Below are 22915 nucleotides of genomic sequence, written 5' to 3'. Positions count from 1 at the left end.
TGTGCTGCCAATTTGTCTGCTGCTTCTTCTTAGCCAATGATACAAACAGCAGAGGTGTAGCTTCCTAGGATCTACTGACTAAGTAGAGGCTTTAGGATTAGGTTATATACATATACATGTGTATGAACATGAGAACTCAATAGTTTTTTTTTTTGCCATACCCTGGATAATGTACAAAGATCCCAATATAATCAGTGCTAATCGCTGGTAATCAGTTAGCTTCATTTGATACTAGTAACAGTTGATGAGCAGAAGCTGTTTTTTACTTACCTCAGCCTCTGTTTGGCCCAGTGACAACCCCAGTGAGTTGCCTTTCATTGTAAGGTCGATTGATACTTTAATGATTTAAAGCAGATAGATATTGAAATCATTCTCCAACATTACATTTTTAATAACTGTATTTGATATAGTCCCTAATACTGTGTTTGACATCTCCAATATTTGTAAAAGATGACATCGGGGTTGTTGAATCCATAAATGAAGATGAACTGTCAACAATTCCTTGTGAATGAATGAAGACTGAACTACTACTATTGCACTGTTTTGCCAGATGTGTGCAAAATTTAATTAAGCTTTTTATAATCAAACCACACACCGTCTAGCTGAAGGGAAGTCATTGGGGGATTCCTGATTGCCCTTAAATAAGGAGTAAGATTAATCAGATTTGCAATTTGCTTTTAAGCATGTCAGCAAAAAGACCAAATGAGAAAGCTGAGAACACTTATTTTTTTAAAGCCGTTACAAAAGTAGCATATGTTAAGACCAGTGTCCACTATTTCTGTCTATTTAAGTAAAAACACTAAACCTTACATGAACTTACACCATTAGTAGTCATTTGCAATCATTTTGGAGTTGTCTTTAATGTGAATGGTAAAGAGGAGCTTTTATACCAATCCATCCTGCCACGCTGTGGAAACACTCAAGAAATAACTTTACATTTTCTTTAACCACAAAAAATACATAATTTTTAAGCTTTATGAAATGTGTCAGTTGATTGAGAAAATTAACATGGTGTCTTGTATCATGAGCTTGTAGTATACTTTAAAGCATCTTTGAGAAAGTGTTGAATGGCATAATTCACAAGTAGGCATAATGCTGAAATATAATAACAATTATTAAACAAATCAATCAATAAGGCCCCCAGCAGCACAGGTATACTGAAGCTTTGATAATATATAACATGAATTCAAACGACCTAACTAAATATCTCTGCAGGAGTATAAATACAACTACTAAGATTTGCCAACCTGTATCTTCTACTACTTAAAATATAAGAAGGAGATGTAGCATATGTAGCATGTTTTCTTTTGTTTGGTGTTTTCTCTCTCATAGATGTGATTAACAAAATAAATAGTAGAAACACAAGGTGAAACGCAAAAGTCTCAGCAAAGAATCCAAAAACATCTGGTGTGCTTTGTTTAATGAAAGAGCACAGGTTTAAATAAAATTACAACAAAAGAAGAAAGAGACGGAAGATGGATGAGGGGTTTTGTTATACAAAATGGAACTATATTTAAACAGGTATTAATATACTGTAAGCCCTGAGGGGGTAGAGTAGGGAGAGGGGGAGTATAGTGCAGAGTCTCTGTGAGGGCCGCTGTTGAAGGGGAGCTGAAGCCCAGAGAGAAGGAGAGAGTGAAAATGAGAATGGTAGCTCCCAATGAAGGTCACTGGAGAAGCAGATCGAGAGGCTAAAGCAGGCAGTTAAAATTAGCCTTGGATATGAGCTTCAGGGGAAAAATGTCAAGCCATCACAGAAAAAGGTGGTGCGCATTTCTTGTAACACAGAGATTGGGGTCAGGAGAGGTCTCGGGATCCAGCAACGTCTCTTTTTGTGGTCGAGCTATCTGTTCCATCGAGCGTGCAAATTATAAACACAGACCTCTTGCTTTACTCCTGGTCTTTTATAACAAACAAATGAAATCAAATAATAATTATAAAAGTCCTTTGATCATTTTTCGCTTTTATTTTTTTATCCCTGCTGTTATAACATTGGGTTGCAGATGCACACGGGTGAAATGCACTCTTTGCCCCAGATGGGTAAGGCAGCTTCCCAAAAAGGGTGCACCCCTGAAAAGTTCCCAAGAGATAGCCATGCAACATGTGGAATGTGCTACTAGCCGCTCAGGCACCTGGAGGTTAGCTGACTCATAATGGCAACAATGGCATCCACAATCCAGTCAGACAGGCGGCGTATTGACAAAGCCTGTCCCAGATTGCGAGGACCATAGTAGACAAACAACTGGTCTGACTGACGCAAAGTATACATCACCAGCACTGACCCACACTCTGTGAGGAATGGTCCAACAGAGATTGAAAAACTATTAAGCTATGAGAGAGTTGGGGAAAAGCAACGCCTGAGGCTGAGGGGACTTGCCTGTGTTGCAGTCAGGTTTGAAGCAAGCAGGCTATTTCCTTTTTTACTCTTTTTTCCTGTGCATGTTTTTTGTCTGTTGGTGAGCGAGTTGGAAGGTGTTGGTGTTTTTTAGTGAATGTGCTATTGTGGTTTTTGGCTACATTGACTTCTGCTGTTTAAAATTCTTATTTTTTCTTTACCGCTGCGTTCCATATCTATGTTGGGCTTGAGGAAAGTGGCTTTGTGGATTATGAGATATATACACCTGGGACAGAGTCTGATTTCATGGATGCACTAGAGTTTAGTTAATAAACTAAATCAGCCTTGACTAACACAGAAATCGAGCCCGGTAGTTGGCTGTGTCTCTCTCCCTACAAAGCAAAAACATACCAGCGACGGATGAACACGGAACATGCTATAAATGCTAGGGGTGAAGTTTGTAAACAAATTCAACACACATGGGAAAGCTTCTCATGTGCTTGTGAAAAGGCAAAGGATGTTTGGGATGTGTGCTGTGAACTTAGCCTGTAACAGGGGGCAGGCCAAGGGGCTCACAGCGCACAGGGGCCTTTCAGCAGCTTTTCTAGAAGGCTTCAAGTGCTTCCAAGAGAAAGCTGATGTCCCATAGCCCTTGGGAACTGTTTCAAAATTGAAAGCGAACCGTTGTTGCAGGGAAATTTAAATCCTAACCTTTGCACAGTGCTAAAGCACAGCATTGGAAAGTTTCCTCACATTTAAAGTGGTAGCAATGAATAATGTTTTGAAAGAGCAAGAAGATTTGTTTGTAATGGCGCATTACTATGTGTCATTTTTAAAATGTATTTATAGTTTAATGGGAGGAAGACATCTTCTTTTCTTCTTGCTCTTTAAAACTTACACCAGTGAACATTAGAGCATGTATTTTTTCTCTTTCAAATATATTGTCTCTTTCCATCCAATTTGGAATACATTTGAACACATAAATATATATATTGTGACAGTGTGGGGGGTAGATCAATCACTGCCGGAGCTCTCAGGAGACACAAAGCGGGATGTGGGGAGATTAGTGCAGATTAGTGCTCAAAAACAAAAAAGGTCTTCACCGCACCAACCAGTGCATTGCCACAATATATATATATATATATATATATATATATACTACAGTAGCTTATCATAGCTTTGCAGACATTATAGTTCTACCATCAACATATTTGCTTCAAAATGCTTGTAAAAACACCATTGCTAAAATGTAGGTATATTCAAAAGTGTCAACATAGAATGCTGTTTTAAACAGTATGCAGATTAGTTTTAATGTAACTGCTGTTTTACTGACAGGAAAAGTAGTTTATTGAAATGTTAACAGTTGCTCATACTGCTGTGTTTACTATGATTGTGATCTAAACTAAGCAAGCAAATAATTATTTCTGTTTCTTTTACTACTATATTCTTCCAGGTTTATTACTTGTTACATTTGGACAAGATCATCACAAATGTGTACACTGACCACAGTATTTAAACTATAGTGTTTTACTTCAGAACAGGCTACAATGCCTGCAATACAACTATAGAGTGCAGTGATTTTATGTATTTATTTATTATTTATTTTTCTGGGACCTGCCACAGTTGAGCACATTTCCCCCCCCCCAGCCATCGTTAACCTTCAGCTCCCCATGGCTCACCGCTAACGCCCCGCAACGCAGCAATCATTAAGCTATGAATATTGTGGAAACGTGGTGCCACAGAAGAGGAGAGGAGGGAGGGAAGAGTGGAAAGAAAGAACCATGAACGTCAGCATTTTTTTATTTTTTATTTTTTCCCCACTCTGGTTAAATAAATCATCGTTGACCTGCCAAGTATTCTGGGGCACAGAAACAAAGAGGAATTGCATTTCCTCCCCCTCTATTCTCCCTAGCCGATGAATCAAAAGAGCTTATTTTACACGGCAGGCAGGACCCACCTGTCTGGACTGTTTCCAGGTGCTCCCACTTCCCAGAAATTCAGAAGGTGGGATAATGAGACTGACAACTCTTGTTTGTAAGTGAGTGAGTGAGTCTCTTTTACACGCAGGCTAGAGGACTAATTTTCACTTCTGAAATCTGAACAGGGACCGATACACCATTCATTTACTTTAGTCTGAGACACATTTCTGTACTCGTGATCCATTATTATGATTATTATTATGTTTTGAAATTGCCAGTACTTTCTGCCTTTTTTCACCCAGCTCTGAACCACCACCTAGCTTAGTTTACCAGTATGACTCCATCCTTTTTCAGGAGTGACCAGACAAAAAGCGCAAACAAAGCTCATTTTACTACTGCAAGGCCCACAGACTGGTAATTACACCAGTTGCAGGACTGCAGATAGACCTGTAAACTGTCTGATACTGCTGGCCCCCGAGAAGCCACAGGGTGATACTGGACTGGTGTGTGGGGACATGAGTATCACCCAACCAATTTCTACCCACTTTGCCAGGTGGCATTTGGCACCCTTGACACTCTTGGGTATAGTCAGGCAAAGCAAAGTCAGGATGGGAGAACAGCTACAGTGAGGTAAAAAGGAATTGATCCCCTGCTGATTTTGTACGTTTGCCCACTGACATTGAAATTATCAGTCTATAAATTTAATGGTAGTTGTATTTTAACAGTGAGAGACAGAATAACAACAAAAAAATCCAGAAAAACACATTTCAAAAAAGTTATACATTGATTTGCATGTTAATGAGGGAAATAAGTATTTGACCCCTTCAACTTAGTACTTGGTGGCAAAACCCTTGTTGGCAATCACAGAGGTCAGACGTTTCTTGTAGTTGGCCACCAGGTTTGCACACATCTCAGGAGGGATTTTGTCCCACTCCTCTTTGCAGATCCTCTCCAAGTCATTAAGGTTTCGAGGCTGACGTTTGGCAACTCGAACCTTCAGATCCCTCCACAGATTTTCTATGGGATTAAGGTCTGGAGACTGGCTAGGCCACTCCAGGACCTTAATGTGCTTCTTCTTGAGCCACTCCTTTGTTGCTGTGGCTGTGTGTTTTGGGTCATTGTCATGCTGGAATACCCATCCACGACCCATTTTCAATGCCCTGGCTGAGGGAAGGAGGTTTTCACCCAAGATTTGACGGTACATGGCCCCGTCCATCGTCCCTTTGATGCAGTGCAGTTGTCCTGTCCCCTTAGCAGAAAAACGCCCCCAAAGCATAATGTTTCCACCTCCATGTTTGACGGTGGGGATGGTGTTCTTGGGGTCATAGGCAGCATTCCTCCTCCTCCAAACACGGCGAGTTGAGTTGATGCCAAAGAGCTCGATTTTGGTCTCATCTGACCACAACACTTTCACCCAGTTCTCCTCTGAATCATTCAGATGTTCATTGGCAAACTTCAGACGGGTCTGTACATGTGCTTTCTTGAGCAAGGGGACCTTGCGGGCGCTGCAGGATTTCAGTCCTTCACGGCGTAGTGTGTTACCAATTGTTTTCTTGGTGACTATGGTCCCAGCTGCCTTGAGATCATGAACAAGATCCTCCCATGTAGTTCTGGGCTCATTCCTCACCGTTCTCATGATCATTGAAACTCCACGAGGTGAGATCTTGCATGGAGCCCCAGACCGAGGGAGACTGACAGTTATTTTGTGTTTCTTCCATTTGTGAATAATCGCACCAACTGTTGTCACCTTCTCACCAAGCTGCTTGGCGATGGTCTTGTAGCCCATTCCAGCCTTGTGTAGGTCTACAATCTTGTCCCTGACATCCTTGGACAGCTCTTTGGTCTTGGCCATGGTGGAGAGTTTGGAATCTGATTGATTGATTGCTTCTGTGGACAGGTGTCTTTTATACAGGTAACAAGCTGAGATTAGGAGCACTCCCTTTAAGAGAGTGCTCCTAATCTCAGATCATTACCTGTATAAAAGATACCTGGGAGCCAGAAATCTTGCTGATTGATAGGGGAACAAATACTTATTTCCCTCATTAACATGCAAATCAATTTATAACTTTTTTGAAATGCGTTTTTTCTGGATTTTTTTGTTGTTATTATGTCTCTCACTGTTAAAATACACCTACCATTAAAATTATAGACTGATCATTTCTTTGTCAGTGGGCAAATGTACAAAATCAGCAGGGGATCAAATACTTTTTTCCCTCACTGTATATTGAGGCTATAGGACACATCAGGGCAGAGTTTTAAGCAGATGTGTCATGATGTAGCCCCTTGTTTTTTTTAACCACCTGTGCATTTTCCACTTGTGAATGTCTGGTGATTTTTTAATTGAAAGAAAACACACAGCGTTGTTCACTCTGGGAAACTCCAAAAGCTGTGCTTGTTGGAATGTTTGCCTAAATTCTGTCACAGAAAAAGAAAATTAAAAAACACAGCTTCAGTCCTTTTCATTAATAACAGTCCTTGGAGATTGCCTGGTAAGAACCAGCACTTAGAGCTTTTGAGGAGCTGTGGGCTACAGTTGATTTTGTAAAATAACCAGCAAAGGGTAACTCCTTCCTGCTGCTTTAGCTGTACTGTCAGGGAATTCAATTAGGGGAAACAACCTCTAGGACTACTGTTGAAAGCTTAAATAAGGAGCTCCTGAAGAGTTAGATGATTTCCTCTTTGTTGTCCCACATTTCATTTATTTTCATAACAAACCTGTGCTGGTACTATAGGGTATATTCCAAACACACAGGTGGACCTTGATAACAATTTAGTTTTGGTTTCATTGTACTTGCCTTTAAAAATTGGTGTCATAAATTAAAAGTCAAAAAATTGAGATGAAGGCAATAAACGAAAAACTGCAATATTTAATTCTGTGCTATTATTATGTATTTGTTTATTTATTGATTGATTGATTAGCTGACACCCTTTCCCATTTTCAAAGCATTACAAAGTGTCTAGAATTATATTGTGTTTTTTCCAAAGCTTAAATGTGATCCACATTTTGGATAAGCATTTAAAGATGCATATCCATCATGGGACAGCATAAGTGAAGAAGGGAAATAAAAATGTTTTCTTTTAAACTTATATGTTGCAGAATTTTCAGCAGATCTAAAAAATAGTGGATTAAATGTGGCACTCCCATAAACTGCATTGTTACTTTTGTTAGCATACAGGAAATTGTCTGACATGTGATGCCTTTCCTCACTGTTCAATTGATTTTCCCTTGGCATAGCACACATCAATCAATCAATCCATTTTTATTTAGTATAGCATCCTTCACAGGATAGCCACAGAGCACTTTACAGATTGAAAACTGTCAAACAAAAAATAAACAAATAAATAAACCATAAACAAGCAACTAAAATTAAATAAACCATTAGGAACGAAGGCGAGAAAAACTAAAACTATTGTATCTACTATAAATCTTACTTTTCATACTAAATCATAGCTAAAATAATTTGGATCCATGCTGCTGGAAAGTTTCACTGTGGTACCATGTCTGTAGATGATCCTGTTTGTGCATGAAACATATATATTTTTAACAGTCCTTTTTTCCTGGGAGGCCTCATGCTAGTGGCATGCTGATTTACTAATGCAAATCTCTCATTTATATTGAGAGGTTTCCCAATGCGAAGTGAGTATGGCAGAAATAACGTGGTGCTCATAACCTGTTTCTCTGAATCACAAGGGCGCCCCAAGGGGCCCTGAAATGAGGCTTGCCCCCCCATCGCACCCCCCATGAACGCTGTCAGCCCCCCCACCGCTAGTGTGAACAAAACACTGTCAGCACCCCCGCCCCCCACCCTAAAATGGTCTAGAACCACCACTGCTCAATCAACCTGGCAGAGTATAACACTTTTGAAAATATATTTATATACATATGTATGAACATTTGAATTTCCAGTAAATGGAAATAAAAGCCACTTGGCCCATCTAACACATTTGGTTGATATATATCTAAATTAAAATGCAGAAGTCCCATGCATTGAATGCAATGGGGGTAATGCATTGTTTTGCATTGCATATAATATAACTATGTCTCCTGTTAGAGAGCAATGACATTTTGTCAGACTAGTCTATAATTTACTGCTTCAGTGTTTAAAATATTACACTGTACTAGGTCAAATGAGAGCAACACTCACGTTATGAGTACTGAGGTATGTGAGTGTGTGAGAAACCCACTTGGCCCAGCTAGTTCCTTTGATTGTTAATAACCAGGCTGTTGTATTTTTTGGGACTTAACTTTGTAACCTGTATTTCAGTCCTCCAGCACCAAGAGGCCAATATATGTTCTTCTTAAAGCCACTTATTGCGCAATCATTAACAATAATCTCATTAGAGAATCATAATCATCTCAATTAGTCATTTTATTACTACGAATTATGGACAGAGCAATGTGATGTACAAGGCTATGATACTTATTTAATCATACATCTGTTTCATTCTATAGTATTACATAAATATATTAATATCTTCACCAGAACACATACTGTATATAATTTATCATTAGAAGAGTTTTGCTTTTTATACCAAAAATTAAGGGATGAAAAATACTGTAATCAGAAAATCAATGCAGTATCATATTCAATGTAAAGACGGGGGGGTGGGAGTTTGCAAGGAGCATGGAAGTGTAATTTACAGTTTCATTAAGGAAATGTGCAGTGCATTATATTTTGCTACAGAATTTAAGAATTGTTAGTTGTTTACCCCAGTCTTTTTTCATGGATTGATGTTGCCGTGTGAAAACGTGCTTATGAAGAGAGACTTCTTCCAGCAACCATGGAATTGATAATAACTATTTTGATACAAGTTTTTTATTAGCCTTTTTTATTTAACTGGGAAACTATCTTTCAGCTCTTAATCCAGAACTCATTTACAAACATCTCACTGCCATTTTGTATTGCACATGGTATGCATTTGTCAATTTCTGATTTAAAGTCAGCATTAAATCCAGGAATAAAATCTAATGAAGGGTTTTTACATGCAAACTACAAACTTGCTGTGGACTGAATGTCCTTATTATTAATAATATTATTATATATTTGTATTTAGCTTGCTTCTTTAATTCTCTGCACCCTCCTTTAGAAAGTCTGGCTTTGGATCTCACTCACCTCACCTCAGTGTTATCATAGTGTCACTGTGTAGTTTTCTGAATTGTCATGATATCAATTGATATATCTTGTGGACTTATTCATGTTGTCTGCTTTATGCTGATTGTGAAAGCAGGTTGCTTGTCCACATATTTAACTCACGAATCTCTGCTTGTATTTGTTATTTAGTGCAAACAATTCTGAGCCTAATATTGTAGGGAAAACCAGAGACCTTTATTTCCCCTTCATTTGTTTATAAGTTGTAAAATGGCATTGCCACAATTTTGTAATTTGCAATGATCCTTACCCATGGTCCATGTAAAAGTAAGCTTATCAATTCAATTTTATAGTTTGTTTCGAAAAATTGAATCGGAAAAAAGGTGGTCATGTTTTCAGTGTTCCCTTTTTTTTAATTAAAAAATTAGAATTTTGGATAAACATTAATATCATTTTGTTTTTGAATTTGTAAAAAATAGAAAATGCAGTATGTGTTTTCATTTTTACTGAAATAATGAGAACAGAAGTGTGAGAACATCTCTGAAAACTGAAAGCTCTGTTTCTCTTAATTTCTCTCAGAAATTAAAACATTGAAAACATAGAAAAGGTTTATTCAAAATTCTATTTTTTTAAATTTTTGAAAAAAACAGAAATTTGAAAATATGACCACCATTTTTAAATTTTTCAACGTTTTCAAAGCTTTCAGAAAAATGAATTGATAAGTGTTACATGGACCATCCATGCTGTCACGGTGTCACAAACCGTGGGGCATGGGAACAGGGGACCCAATTGCAGTGCTAGTAGAGGTGGTAGATCAGGGCAATCAAGGGCTATCCCAGATTGAGGGAAGTGAGGGGATTATAAAGGGAACAGTAAACTAGGTTGGGAGGTGCAGGACGAATGGGAACAGAGGGTGATATAAGAGTGCACAAGGGTGTTTAGGAATGTTAATAGGATAATTGAAAGATGAGAGCAAAGAGAAGTGATAGAAAAGGCAGGGTAATGGCGGCCTCTAGCGGGGATAGAGTGTAAGTGCTTGGGAATCATGACAGTACTCCCCCCTCCATGATCGGCGCAGCCGAACCGGTCTGGACATAGCGGGGCTGGCCACGGGGCCGAGGAGCAGGCGCAGAGGGAGTGGCAGAATGGGAGGGAAGGGGCAGGAGGTCTGGAAGGCGGCCACAAGGCATAGTCGGAAGGTCTGGGAGGCTGCCACAGAACAGGGACTGGTCAGGCGCAGGAGGTGCTGGAGGAGCAGGCGGCACCATGGAAGACTCAGAGGGCAGAGCTGTGAGAGACTCAGAGGGCGAAGCCTCAGAAACAGAAGCCCGTCTTCCCCTCCTCCGCCTCCGGATGGGCCAGGCTGGTGTGGGCGCAGGCTTCGGCATGGTCAAGGCTGCCGTGGGCACCAGCCCACGGACCGTGGCAGGCGTTGGCGTTGGCTCGCGGACTGGAGCAGCCAGGACCGGGACCTCTGGCAAGTCGGTGGAGGCCAGGACCGGGACTGGGACCTCTGGCAAGGCGGCGGCCAGAACCGGCCTGGGTGGAGGTGTCGGATGGCATAATCTGGGCGGCTGAGGGCTCAGATGAAATGGTCACTGTGGGGGTGCCGTTTTCCTCTTCTGCTACTCCCACAGTGAAGGTCGAGCCACACAACCGAAGAGCAAAGTCAATATAAGTGACCAGGGTCCAGCTACATCTGCCATCAGGCATCAAGAAGGCCATGGGCTTGTTTAGCCCTAAACGAAAAATGTCCTTGAGGGCAATTTCATTGAAATCTACCTCGGCTGCTAGAGCGCAGAAGTCCTCCACATATTCCTCCTCGGAACGGTTTCCCTGGCGTATCCCGAAGAGGAGAGCTGCTGGATCCATTTTGGATGGCAACGTTTTCTGTCACGGTGTCACGAACCGTGGGGCACGGGAACGGGACCCAATTGCAGTGCTAGTAGAGGTGGTAGATCAGGGCAATCAAGGGCTAGGCACAGACGTAGTCGTGGTCACAGGCGAGGGTCAGGATTAGGTAAACAGAGCAAGCAAGGGAGAGACAGAGTCGTGTTGGCAGAGACAAGGCAGAGAAAAGGCAGAGACAAGGCAGAATTGCTGGCAGGGCTGACAAAACTTTGCCCAGATTGAGAGAAGTCAGGGGATTATAAAGGGAACAGTAAACTAGGTTGGGAGGGTGATAACAAGAGTGCACAAGGGTGTTGAGGAATGTTAATAGGATAATTGAAAGATGAGAGCAGGGAGAAGTGATAGAAAAGGCAGGGTAATGGCAGCCTCTAGCGGGGATAGAGTGTAAGTGCTTGGGAATCATGACACATGCCATATGTTTTGCAGGTAGAGCACATTGCAAGTAGTATTTTTTCATCAGATTATGAACACTGCATTATATTGAACCAAAAGAAATGTGCACATGTACATGGAAAATATTCTCTGCTATTATAACATTTAAGAAGACTGACCTGTCATAATTTCTTGTAATAGTTTTTGTTTGTGTGCAAAAGGCAGAAAAAAGTAATTTTGAATATTGTGACTTGGCTATTCTTCTCCTCTAAACTGTTCTGACCTTGGACCTTAAGTAGCAACAGCAACTCATACGCAGTTACAAGCATTTAAAAACAACAGAATGTGGTGTGCAAAATATATGTTTTCAAGTTTCTGACACAGGCTATTTTTCCTCTAGTTTAACGAGATAATTTAAGAAGCTTGAGGGGAGGCATAAACACCCACTTGTTCTTCAGTTACAAATCAGAAGCTTAAATGAGACCAAGAGAGCATTTTTACTATCATAGATATGCCCAGTGGTGCACTTCTGCGTTATTTCTTTGAGTTTGAGGGTCAGGAGGTTTATGTTCTGTAATGGCTCTGAACTGCTTTAATTGAACTAATTACATGCTTGATTAAATACCTTTTTGAATCTTAACCTGCTGGTAATTTAGAGACACCTATAAAATAGGCTGGTCTGCTGTTGAGCACAAGATGTCTGAATGTTTGGATTTTCGGCTCCCAGATCAGAGAGCACTAGAAAAACTAACATGGCATAAGAAAACACATTTGAACTCACCAGCTAATAAAGCAATAAACAACTGGCTCTGTGCTAAGAATGGACTGGAAGATCTGATTGATTTCCACTTATATAAGATATTTTCATACTACAAAATAGAAAGTTCAGAAAAAAGTGTTCCACTCTTTTGTGACAGCATTTATCCTGTGAGAGAGAGAGAGAGAAAGGTTTTCAGAAGGCCTGAGAAGGAAAGGAAAACAGCCCTCCCAGTGTGCTGTAAGTAGCAATTTTAATTAGCATTGTTAATTGCTTCTTGTGACCCCCAGGTAGCACTGCTGTCACTGAGAACTATTAATGACACCCACTCTCCTAGTTTGGTGCTCTTGGATTCGAGAGACCCCTTTAGAATAACCACCTCTTGTTCAGTGTCATTCAGTCATCATTGAAACAAGTGTGATGGTTTAGAAGACATCAAGAGAACATTTGTAACTCTCTGCTTTTGTCTTTACATGGGAGTGCATTTGCCACATCTGACAGGCCTTTTTTTTGTCCTGTGTCAGCATAATTAATTATACAATTATTAAGGTGACCACACACAGCAATTTAATGCAATGAGTTTTATTCCAGAGCCTGGGGTAGCAGTAATCACATTTAAAAAAATAATAATACAATGTGTATTTTCCGGGAAACAGCAAAGAACTACTATTTTCCTCAGGCATTGGTGGCTTCACTGAAGTCAGGTAAACTGCCCAGAACCTTAGACAGTGATGCTGAAAAAGAAGGGAAACTAGACTTTAAATATAGTATTTTTGTTCCCCTACAATATTCTATTACTTAATTGATATAATGGTGTCCTTAATTAATCAAATATATAAATAAAATTAAAAATAATAATCACAATCTAAGTAGCTGAATGGGATGAGGCTTTGTTACATTTTTTCTTTGATTAATAGATTTCAAAGAGCCTTTAAATAACTGCTTGTGTAGTGAAATAACACAATAATTGCTGTTGCCAGTTTAATTATGCAGTAGTGGGGGGAATAAACTGGTAATGAGTTTGGAGTGGCATTTTTTTCACCGCCTGCTGTCCAGTAATTTACTCGTATCCCCTGGCTGCTGCAAAGGGGGCATGGCAGGGATTAGCACGAAAGGAGAAAAACTTCATTGGGATACCCCACTGTGTCTCCTAATGGATTGCCTCTTTTCAAATTGCAGAGTTTCTGGAGACATAGAAAGCTCAGGAAAGAGAGAAATTGCATCAAGGGCAACATCATTTTGTGTGGAGGAAGGAAGGAGGGGCAACGCAGTGGTGCAGCAACACTGTCAGTGTTTAAAAGCAGACCATCCTTGACATCTGTTTTAATTTGTCACCCTCGTCTCATAAAGGGCATGGTTTGTTGTTGTTGTTTTATTTTGTTTTAACACTTTCAAACCCTAATATGTTGAAAAGATTTTCCTAAAATACATGGTGCAGTCACATGCAGTTGCATTGACAACCTACCAGTAACCCTAGCAGTCTCCAGGATATCGTTGTATATAGATATTTCGGTTAGATTTTAGGTTATGCTTCTTATTAATGTGTTATTAATGATTAATGTAACTAGTTTCTAATGTAGTATTAATTATTTATAAAGTATAGACGAATCATGTATTAAATAGTTATAAACCATTAATAACACATTGATAAGCAGCACCTTATTATGAAGTGTTACCGATATTTCTTTGTATATCAAATTGGTGGGCAGGAGATGAACGGTCAATTCTTCTTGTTTACATAAATGGTGAAGCAAATCCACTGCAGTGACCACATTGACTTTAGTATGTGTGGATAGGTAGTGAACCTATAGCAGCTATTTTATCTCACTTTGAGATACTTCGAGACAGGACAGAGTTTGAAGTAGTGCCATAAATTGAAAGAAATTACCCCGTAATTGTTACACATTTGTCAAGACAAGGACTGATGTCTAATTGCTATGCCTAGGCAATACTTCTGATGTGATTGGAAGAGAAATTGCTATAGACAGATAGTTATTTACAGCTGATGGCTTCAAAGAGTCTTTAAATTCAAGGTGACACTACCTATAAAAGTCTGGGCAGTTTGCGGAGAGTATGAAATGTTGACATTATAAGTTATTCACACTGGTTGGTTGGAACAAAAGTCAGAAGTCACATCAACCTCCAGGAATTGAGTTTGGGAACATGTATGGCTTGCTTAGAGAATGAAGAAAATATGTTTTGCTCTATACTACTGGACAAGCTGTCTTTAGTGCGTCCTCCTTTTATTAGTATTACCCTTTATATAAACAAAATACTGCTCGGGATCGTGACAGCAAAAGCTGATAGTGGCATCTACAGCTGTTCTGTCACTCTAGTTTGCTTGCCCATATGTGTATGTGTGTGGGAAGGGTAATCAAGGAGAAGGCAACTTCTTATGAATGTGAAAAACACACTGGCTTCTGTGCCTCCAGGCCCATACTGGGTTTGTGTTGGAAATTTCCATTCATCCTGGCATTTCAGTTGCATGAGTTGGCAGCAGCTCCATCCCTGCTGGGTATGTGGAGTCCAACTGTTTGGCCAGTTGGCAGAAAGCCCCCAGCCAGCCAGCCAGTCTTGTGGGTTTTCGCTGGTGCTCTCTACAGCTGCAATGCAGATGAAACCTCCATCCGGCCAAACTCACCTTCCATCACCGCCTTCCAGTAATAGATATGGTTTAGTGACATCACAAACAGAGAGGCCATCTGTTCTCATCAGGGGCTCAGCTATTTCTGTCCCACAGACAGAGGGAGAAAATCTATCAATAATAGAACAGGATATCAAAACTTTCAGAGGTCAGAAAAGTATGGAAACCTACATTTCATGTTATTCCACAAATTGTTTATGTTGAATAAAGATTGCTCATGAAACTATACTTATTATTTAACAAGGGAATATTTTCAGATTTTGTGTGAACAGTTTGTAAAGATTCTAGTTGATTCAGGGGAGGTGTCAATTTTGGATTGCGACATTGATTTATACACAATGACAGTCCCAAGTTAACAAAGTCTTAAGCATATATATTAGCATCTCCCAATAAATAAATAATGTACATATATCCCCTGGATTCTACAAATCTGTACTATTGTCATATTGCTCTGTGTTCAATACTGCCTATATATCCTTTCATCCTCCCTGAAAAAGCGTGGTGATTCCAAATTGGGTTGAGCAAGGTGGGAAATAATAAATACTCCTACATTTCTGCAGAAAAAAACTTTTGAAATCAATCAGCAGTTTGATCAAATTAACCTTTCCCTAAATATTCAAATTAGCTGCATGAGTCCCTCCATACACGTTCAGAACCAGCTGGCACCAGAAGAGTGAAGGATGCAACTAGGTCGGGGGGGATTGGTGTTGTGAAAGCCTAGCGATTCTCCTGCCGGCGTCTGACCACTTCAGTACTAGACAGATTGGCTGTAAATACAGCAGACCAAGGCCGAGGTGCCAGGGACTTGACTGACGAACTGCAGCCTGCAGAGACAGCGAGTCTCTGGGCCAAGGTGACTGGCAGTAGTAAGGGGGGCCTTGCAGATCCCTCCCAGGCTGGTGTAGGAGAAGACAGGGATAAGATGCCTACGGTGATTAAGTGAGATGCTTCTACAACATTATTTTTTTTGTTTGTTTCTGGGTTGTTTTTCAGTTTATTTATTTTTGTTGTGCTGGAGGTTGCTTGTGGGTTAGAGTCAAATAAATAGATCCCCATTATTTTGCTGAAGCACGCTCAGATTGTAATGTAAAAGTGATGGATCACTCACTTTAACGACCAATAGCCTTGCCTGACTCCCATTTAGGCCACCAGATATTGAGAAATTGTGCACTTTTTGCAACAAGCATGAAACTTGGTAGAATCATTTTTATTTTTTATATATATCTGTAAGAAATGTATATGGAGGCATTTTGAAAAAAGCAGGGGAGGTGGGAGCTGTGGAACCCAAACCCTAAGCTACTGCGCCTGTGGGTCTGCCCCCTGAACAAGACCACATGTCAACTCTAGGGATGCCGTGAGTAAGCCCCCTGTCTCAGTATGTTTATAAAGGCCACCTTTTACAAACTTGATATCTTACTAAGGGTCATGACCTATTAACAACCCTATGGCCATGAATCTCAGATTTCTACTAGAGCTTTAAAAAAAAAAGAAAAATCAATCTATGCTTAAGTTCTATCTGGTGGCCATTTCTGTAAGCCATGTTACAATTGATAGTTTCTCATCTGGAGCTCACAAACACAGTTCCTGAAGGGTTTGAGATGGCTTAAGGCACCTGGTTTCCCTTCACTGTATCTTGCCATGATGCTGGAACCATTATGGGCCCCAATGAGCCCCTCCACTCAGTTGAGCTGAAGATTTGATTTGATCAGCATCTCCTTTGGCTATTGCCTTGGCAAAGCATGTCTGTGAGCTGCATGCACTGTCAGTGTAAATACCTGGCACTCACATTGCTGAAGATGGTTTTAGAGTGTCTTGGATTCCAGACCTGACCTTCTTACCCAAAGTCATACCCCATTCCACGCCATTTTCCTCTGAATCAATGTCTAATAGTCATTAAAATAGACAATACAATTACAATACAATACAATCTTATAGTTAAGGTTTAAAACAAAGAGAAATGTTGACTTTCCTGCACAGCCTTCATTTGAGAACCTGTGCTGTGCTACCCTTGAATTCCTACTGATACGTTAATGTCACGGTTCCCCAGTACTCACCCTCTCTCTCCACTAGAGGCCTTTCCCTGTCCCTTCTCCCAGCTCCTGTCAATCAGTCTATTAACATTCCGGTCTCCCATGTGCATTTGTTCAGTCTCCCTATGTTCCTATTCGTCCTGCACCTTCCCACCTGGTTTCCTGTGTCCTATATAATTCCCTCACTTCCCTCATTCTTCCCGTGTCCTCTCCTAGAGCCCTGTATCCCCGTGCCTGGTATCCGTGTTTCCTTCGAACCCTTGCCTGACTTTCCGACCACGACTCTGTCTCTCCCTTGTAGCCTTGTTTGCCCGATCCCACGACCCACGTCTGTGACCTCGACCATGTCTCTGTCTAGCCTCCATTGCCCTGATCCACCTGCTCCCGACCCGTGCCTGTCCGACCACACACTACACTTGGGTCCCCTGTTCCTGTGCTCCCTGAGGTGCAACCGTGACAGTTAATCAGTCAGCCATGTCATTCTCTCAGTTGGTTGATCTTTATAAATTGATCGCAAATCATATCAGATCATATTTAGCCCATGTTTAAGTTTTCCATATGAATTTAACCAATATGATTTCAGTTTACTAAATATATTATTTTGTATTATAAAAGAAAAATGAAATTGCCAGATAAAGTATATATAATTTTTGACGCTGAACACTTAAACTTTATCCACTTAGTTTTGGGATGACAATAACCATATAATTCAATTTCACAAAAGGAGAATTGGATCTCTAGAGGACCAGGCTGAGAGACCACTGTCTTAGATATAGAATATTATTCCTACTGTTTCACTTTTGAAAATGGCTGGGGTACACATGGTTTGTCAAGTTCCCTTAAATTACTTATGACTCCATAGCTATGTTTAATCAAAGAAGAAGCAAAGTCGGATGGACTCATTTTTTTTAATGATGGACTGTTGGAAGTTATTGATGTGCTCAGTCAGTACAAGGCAGTGGGAGAGAATCTTATGAATTTAAATACAGTATGCTGTAAGTAATTGTCACTAGAAGATGCCCTCCGCCTTGGAAATTTGGCTGACTTCACTTGAATGCAGTTGATTTACCCAGGCTGAACGCAGAGCGCAATGAGCTGTCCCTAGTTATTTATTTTCTCTCTTTCTGCACTAGGGACTGGCCAGTTATTTACTGCAAATGGTTCTGGAAGTGGGGGTGGGGAAAACAGGAATATTGGCTTGCTTGCTTATTTATTAATTCATTTAGTAATGTATGTATTTTTTAGTTAATGAAAGGGGATCAGGTTTAAAGCTATGGGAGCTCCAGTGAGATTATACATCTTAACTCTAGCTAACTGCTGGCTTGTACAATCTGACAGCAAGACACAGTTGTTTTTTTAATATTCAATATCAGACAGTATTAAAAACAATGGTATAGTAAACTTTGTATTTTATGTCTGGTTTACATTCTGCTTCAGGGGTTTCCCTGTCTGATTCCATTGTCTTGTCTATTTTCTCCTATTTTTCCCCTAACAATACAGAGAAGATGCAGATGCACCTTTTTATGTAGAAATCATTATATTCTGAGTGGATATAGAATGTTTCAGAATAAGAGAGCTGTATACTTATAAAAACACAGACTTTTCTTCATCTGTAATGGCATCTCCCCAGACCTTTTAATCTGAACAAGGGAAATAATATTATGACACAATCATTGAATACAAAACTCCAAATGGTAAGGTATCAAAGGTTGAGTTTACACTGACTTTTCTGTGGTACCACAATCCCCAAATACTCTACCCCCAGAGTGTAACCTGAGTCTGTCAGGTCGCTGTCTTTGGCATGTCGGAAGAAACTGCAGTACCCATAGAAAACCCTCACAGACACTGGAAGAACATGCAAACTCACACTGGTCCAGTGACATCAAAGCATGGGGGGTATTACAATCTACATGAAAACTTGCAAGGGTTTAATTGCTAATCTCTCTATTGAATGGACTTGGATTTGTTTTTAATGACTGATAACATACCCTCATCTTTTCCTTTAAAGAAAATGTAAAGGAAAATGTTGTTTCTTAAAGTTCAGGGTGACTGCAGTCTCTTTTTGCCTGACTGGGAGTTTGGGGAGTATGCAGTAAAGAAGTGATGTACTTTGCCTTTTTGACAGGGAGTTCAAGTCAGTTTCCCTTAACTTGAAACACACAGATATGAAGCTGGGCAGGAATGTAGCTCGCACCTTTCTTGACTATTACAAACTCAATAATCTGATTGAAGACAAGCCAACAGGTCCCAGCTACAGGTATTGACCTTGTCCTTGTATTACTGAAGAGGTTTTATGTAAGACATTAAAACTCCAAGAATACACTATGCACGCTATCTAGGAATATAGCCTTATCAATTAGGCCAATTGGCTGATCTTGCAGAGCCCTAATACAGCAGGTTTTATACGACTGTTCCAGTAGCCTTGAAATTCCTTATGAATGCAGGATTTTATTTAGAGATCCTTACAGGTGTGACTTTTACGTTTTTTTGAACAAATGATGTTGCTCTGTGCAGTGTTATTAGTATTAACATTTTACATATTTTATTTTATTTGAGTTAAATAAATGATTGCACACTTCAATTTCTTCTGCTACACCATATTTTTGTTACCATTTATCAAGGGTATGAACATAATTGGAGGGCACTGTATTCCGGTCATATATATAGTATAATAGTGCAAAAGGCATAATTCCCATATTGAACTCATATATGTACAATATATGTTTTGCAATATATTTAGAGTACAATAAAATATATAAACACATACTAAAAATACATTGATTTTGGGGGGGGTTCTGTTTTTTATGCATAGTTGCCATAAACAGAAATATTGTGAAATAATGACGATTGTGAAGATTAGGTACATTTGTATACAGCCCATGGCTGCTTGAAAGCAAAAGTAGTTTTCTGTCAGTATCTTATGTGGCCTGCACAGGAGGCTGATCATACCGTGATGAACATTGCTTTGATTCAAAGTAGCAATACATACTGTATAAACTGCTTTTAATGCATGGACTAGGACTGCCTAGGAGTGAAATACAGTTATTTTAAAGCAGACAAGCAGCAGAGTTCTTTTGTTGTGGTGACCCATCTTAACCTGCCTCACAACCCACTAGTGGGTCCTGAACCACAGGTTGTAAACAGTTGTTATAGAAAACAATTATGGTTAACTGTGGACACAACCTTTCCATGCCAAAACTGTGTTATATCTTAATAGTCTGTGTTCTCTCTCTTCACAGCAGCACTCTTGCTCTGTCCAGTGGGAGACCTGGAAACAGCCTAGGAACTGGAAGAAACTATGAGGGAGAGAAAGCAGAGAGAAGAATTCAAGGCATTCGAGGAGATTTTTAAACTCAACTCATAGAAGCAACCTAGTGCCATTGTTTTATAATCGACACCACTAGAGGTCACACTAGGGCCTAGATCAAACAAACCTTTACCCTACCTACAAACTAAGTTCAAACCTGTGCCCTTTCGCATCTTCATTTATGAGTGATGTGGCTTCTGACAATAAAATGTACTGCAATAGAGTACAGGTCTGTACTTTGAGATTTGCAATTAGTCCAAGTTTTGATTTGGTCTAGCCTTAGGTCAAACTAAGGACAGGATCACCACACAGCCTAAAGAAACAACCATATCAGGAACTGGCACCAAGATTGACAGAGGATCTCTTTACTGTTTTAAACTGAAATTTTGCTTATGGTGGGAAACAAATGTGCTGCAAGAGAAAAGTAAAGGCATCAGACGACAGGCAAAGTATATATTTTCAAACTGTTATGACATACTGCTAACTTGAATCAGATGGCTTTATCTCACAAAAAATAAAGTTACATTTAAAGTTATGATTAATTCTACAATCCAGTCTCTGTTGTCTATGTGTATACTGTCAAGTCATGTGTACTGTCAAGATACATAATTCATGTAATCCTACAGATTGAGCCAGACAAAAACCAAATTTTCACCCACCTGCTGAAAGAAAACTACAAAGCTTAGTGGTCCCATCATTTTTTGTCTGATACTTCTTTCTTCTACTCCTAAATACTACTGTCAAGTACAGGTTTGTAGTTTGCTTTTTATAGCATGGTTAAACCTTAGATTTAATCTTGCAAATTGTCTCTGAGAAGTAAAGGTTTGGGTTATTTTTGTAATTGATTTTCCCTTGCAAGTTTAACTGGATTGTTTTTGCTTTATTTTTCTTGCTTTCTCTTTACTTTTGAGACATTTCGAGTGAGGGCTGCTAAATGCTTATTTATTTATTTGTAGTTTGGTTGTATTAAACACGTCTGTTTGTAATTGACATCACTGGATATTTAATTTCAGTCTCCTTATTCTGAGACAGTTATGGTGAAAGTATGGTTAAGTATTGGCTCTCATCTGTCACAGCCGGGCAGAGGACAGGCAAGTGTGGAAGCACGGAGTAACAAAAGGCAGAATCGGAGACAGGTAAGGGGTCAAAACCAGTAAACTGAGTCCAGAGCGAGATCCAGGATACATGGTTGTTAAACAAGCAGGAAGGTCAGTAGATAGACAAAAGCAGCAATACAGGAAGTCCAGGAGTCAATTAAAAAGGAAGGCAAGGGTCAATGGTGCAGAAGTCAGCAGTAAGTAAACAGTCCATGGTGATGCAGCTCAGAGAGAATACAAGACTTCACAAGGTGTTTGAGGAACAAAGGGGTATGTATATGCTGGGAAGAGGGTTGTTTGAAATTAAAATAAAATCTATATCAGATATAATACAGTGTTCAAACTATAACCAAATTCCAAATAAAACACCGTAAGCCTATCCCTGTCCAGGTGAGTGGAGGCGAGCTGCCTCTAGGAAACACAGAAACGTTTTTAATTAAAGTGGCCCTACTCAATAAATAGCATTAGACACTTGTAGTAAAATCCATAACAATTGAGGATAAAAAATAAAGGTTAACAGTGTCTCCACAAACATTTCAAATTATTTTAAGAAATAATAAATCATAATACCTCAGATAAATCTAAAAGTTTCCTCATATCTTCACTAAAAAGAAAATAAGATCATCGCACCAATACTCTCAATTTAAATTACCTCTGTTCTTGGTCAAAATGTATTTCCCCATCTACTGCTTGACCTACAAATACCAAAATAAAACTGTTAAAAGTCAGGAGTGCCAGGAGAGCTGAAGGGAGGAGTTGCCCAGGAACTGCTCTTGGCGATGGAAACAGAGCCAAAGAATCATTGGCCAGCCTGATCTCACAGCATGTGAGATGACTGAAGGTGGCATCAGTCTGGAAAGCTTAGCCCATGAAGAGGGCCTGCAGAACAGCACCAGCCTAGATGAGCAGGCATACAACAAATCTCACAATCTCCAACACCTTTTCTCTACTGAATAAAATACAAATGAAAGTTAACATGCATACATCACTACACATACAGTTTATTATGAGTAAGATGCTTTTACTGGAAGGTTAACCTGTGTCACGCAAGTAAAATTAAATATTTCTATTTCTGTATTTTTTCATCTATTAAAAATAAGAAAAAAAGCAACATTTCTGTTGACAAATTATATAAATGTTCCTGCTGAAGATTTTAATTTATTGGCGCATTGTCTGCAATACTATTGAATTAAACAGATTATGGGGTTTTCTGTAATTGAGCTTGGGCCCTCTGGGAGGCCTTTGCTCCCATCTGACTTGTGTCCTGGTTGAGCTCAAGGCCTACTGCAGCCTTATTCTATACTGCAGAGTTATTCTCCATTCGGGCAATTGATGCCAGGCCTTCTGCTCCTGTTTCATTTTATACTTCAGTAGAGCATGGGCTTTTGTGAGGCCCTTGCTCCTCATTCCTTGTTTCATTATTCACCTGAGCTCAGGGTCCCTGGGGTCCCTG

The 22915-nt window shown here is 39.8% G+C and overlaps 1 protein-coding gene across 1 annotated transcript in view; it reads left to right on the top strand.

The window, feature by feature from the left end:
* The window catches only part of agbl4 (AGBL carboxypeptidase 4), a 764316-nt gene extending 742961 nt beyond the window's left edge, over nucleotides 1–21355 (top strand). Inside the window, exons 12-13 of the mRNA XM_066692363.1 lie at nucleotides 19222–19315; nucleotides 20298–21355. Coding sequence (XP_066548460.1) covers nucleotides 19222–19315; nucleotides 20298–20409 — 206 coding nt within the window. The 3' untranslated portion in view covers nucleotides 20410–21355. The remainder of the gene's footprint in view (nucleotides 1–19221; nucleotides 19316–20297) is intronic.
* Nucleotides 21356–22915: the final 1560 nt, after the last annotated feature.

Source organism: Amia ocellicauda, chromosome 19 (genome assembly GCF_036373705.1).
Source record: "Amia ocellicauda isolate fAmiCal2 chromosome 19, fAmiCal2.hap1, whole genome shotgun sequence".
Taxonomy (NCBI): domain Eukaryota; kingdom Metazoa; phylum Chordata; class Actinopteri; order Amiiformes; family Amiidae; genus Amia; species Amia ocellicauda.
This window is presented reverse-complemented; position numbering and strand designations above follow the sequence as displayed.